Consider the following 1,270-nt stretch of genomic DNA (forward strand, 5'->3'; position numbering starts at 1 on the left):
ATAATAACTACAACAATAACTAATAATAACAACAGTAATAATAACAACAACAATAACTAATAATAACAATAACAACAGTAATAATAAAAGCACAGCGGTGATCAAGCCTTTGCAGTCCACGCTCGTCGGGCGTGCTGTGGTTGCGTTGTGCCAGCATCATGTGTGGACCACAGCAGAAAATATCACAAAGGATTACTTGCTGTTGCCAGCAGGTGGCGCTATGAGTATGACTGTATGTTGGGCTGGAGACGAGTTCCTATCACATACAGCTGTGTATCGTATTAGAAGGTCATATATTGAGGTTTTTTTCCCTTATTTTAGGAAAACTTTACCAAAACAATAACCTACATCAGAGGCCTCATTACACTCAACAAAGTTCAATCACGTTCAGTATCAGAATATCGTAGCTACGATCAATCCCCTCGGAGGAGTCCGTTAAAATACAACGCGCCAACGGCCAAAAATGACCACTATATTCAAAATGGCCGAATAAACAAATAAACACAAGCAATAATTTCAGCTCCTCGAACTCTTAAAAACTGTTCAGAGTGAGTTGTTTAAATCAAAATCTACATGAGGTTTTTATTCAACTGCAGTCAATAATCAATAATCACAGACATGAGTGTCACACTGTCACTCTTTAGTGAGATCAATCAATATAAATGATCATTAAATGTTAGTGATTATAAATCATGTGCTGGAGCTTTTGATCAGATCTCATGGTCTTCCTCTGTCTGCAGTTTCTCTCCCACAGACAATAAGTTTGCGACCTGCTCCGACGACGGGACGGTTCGTATCTGGGACTTCCTGCGCTGCCACGAGGAGAGAATCCTGAGAGGTACGGACCCACAAATCCAGATTCTGTTTCTGTAGATTTCAAAAGAGGAAACGGGAGCAACATTTCTAATAATCAATAATCATTTGTTCTGTCTGTCTGTAGGTCACGGTGCTGATGTGAAGTGTGTCGACTGGCATCCCACCAAAGGTCTGGTGGTCTCTGGCAGTAAAGACAGCCAGCAGCCAATCAAATTCTGGGACCCGAAGACCGGACAGAGTCTGGCGACACTGTGAGTTCATCAGGAAGTTAAAAACTGACCTCTGATCAGATCCTAGTCCTGGATCCTAGTCCTGGATCCCAGTTCTGGATCCTAGTCCAGGATGTCGTTTTAAGATTTAGTTCTCATTCTTTCTGATGTCTATTTGAGCCACTTCAATCTCTGCTTACTTACAGCATATACACAAGTTAATATATATTTCTATAAAGTACACA

At 40.9% G+C, this 1,270-nt stretch overlaps 1 protein-coding gene across 1 annotated transcript in view; it reads left to right on the forward strand.

Annotated features, from left to right (window-relative positions):
* Positions 1-740: 740 nt before the first annotated feature.
* The window catches only part of wdr33 (WD repeat domain 33), a gene marked incomplete at both ends in the record, with an annotated part of 5,215 nt that continues 4,685 nt past the window's right edge, over positions 741-1,270 (forward strand). The window contains 2 exon segments of the mRNA XM_035671047.1: positions 741-838; positions 941-1,067. Coding sequence (XP_035526940.1) covers positions 741-838; positions 941-1,067 — 225 coding nt within the window.

The sequence above is a fragment of the Morone saxatilis genome, unplaced genomic scaffold (assembly GCF_004916995.1).
Source record: "Morone saxatilis isolate NCDOM2014 unplaced genomic scaffold, NCSU_SB_2.0 Contig23, whole genome shotgun sequence".
In the NCBI taxonomy this organism is placed as follows: domain Eukaryota; kingdom Metazoa; phylum Chordata; class Actinopteri; family Moronidae; genus Morone; species Morone saxatilis.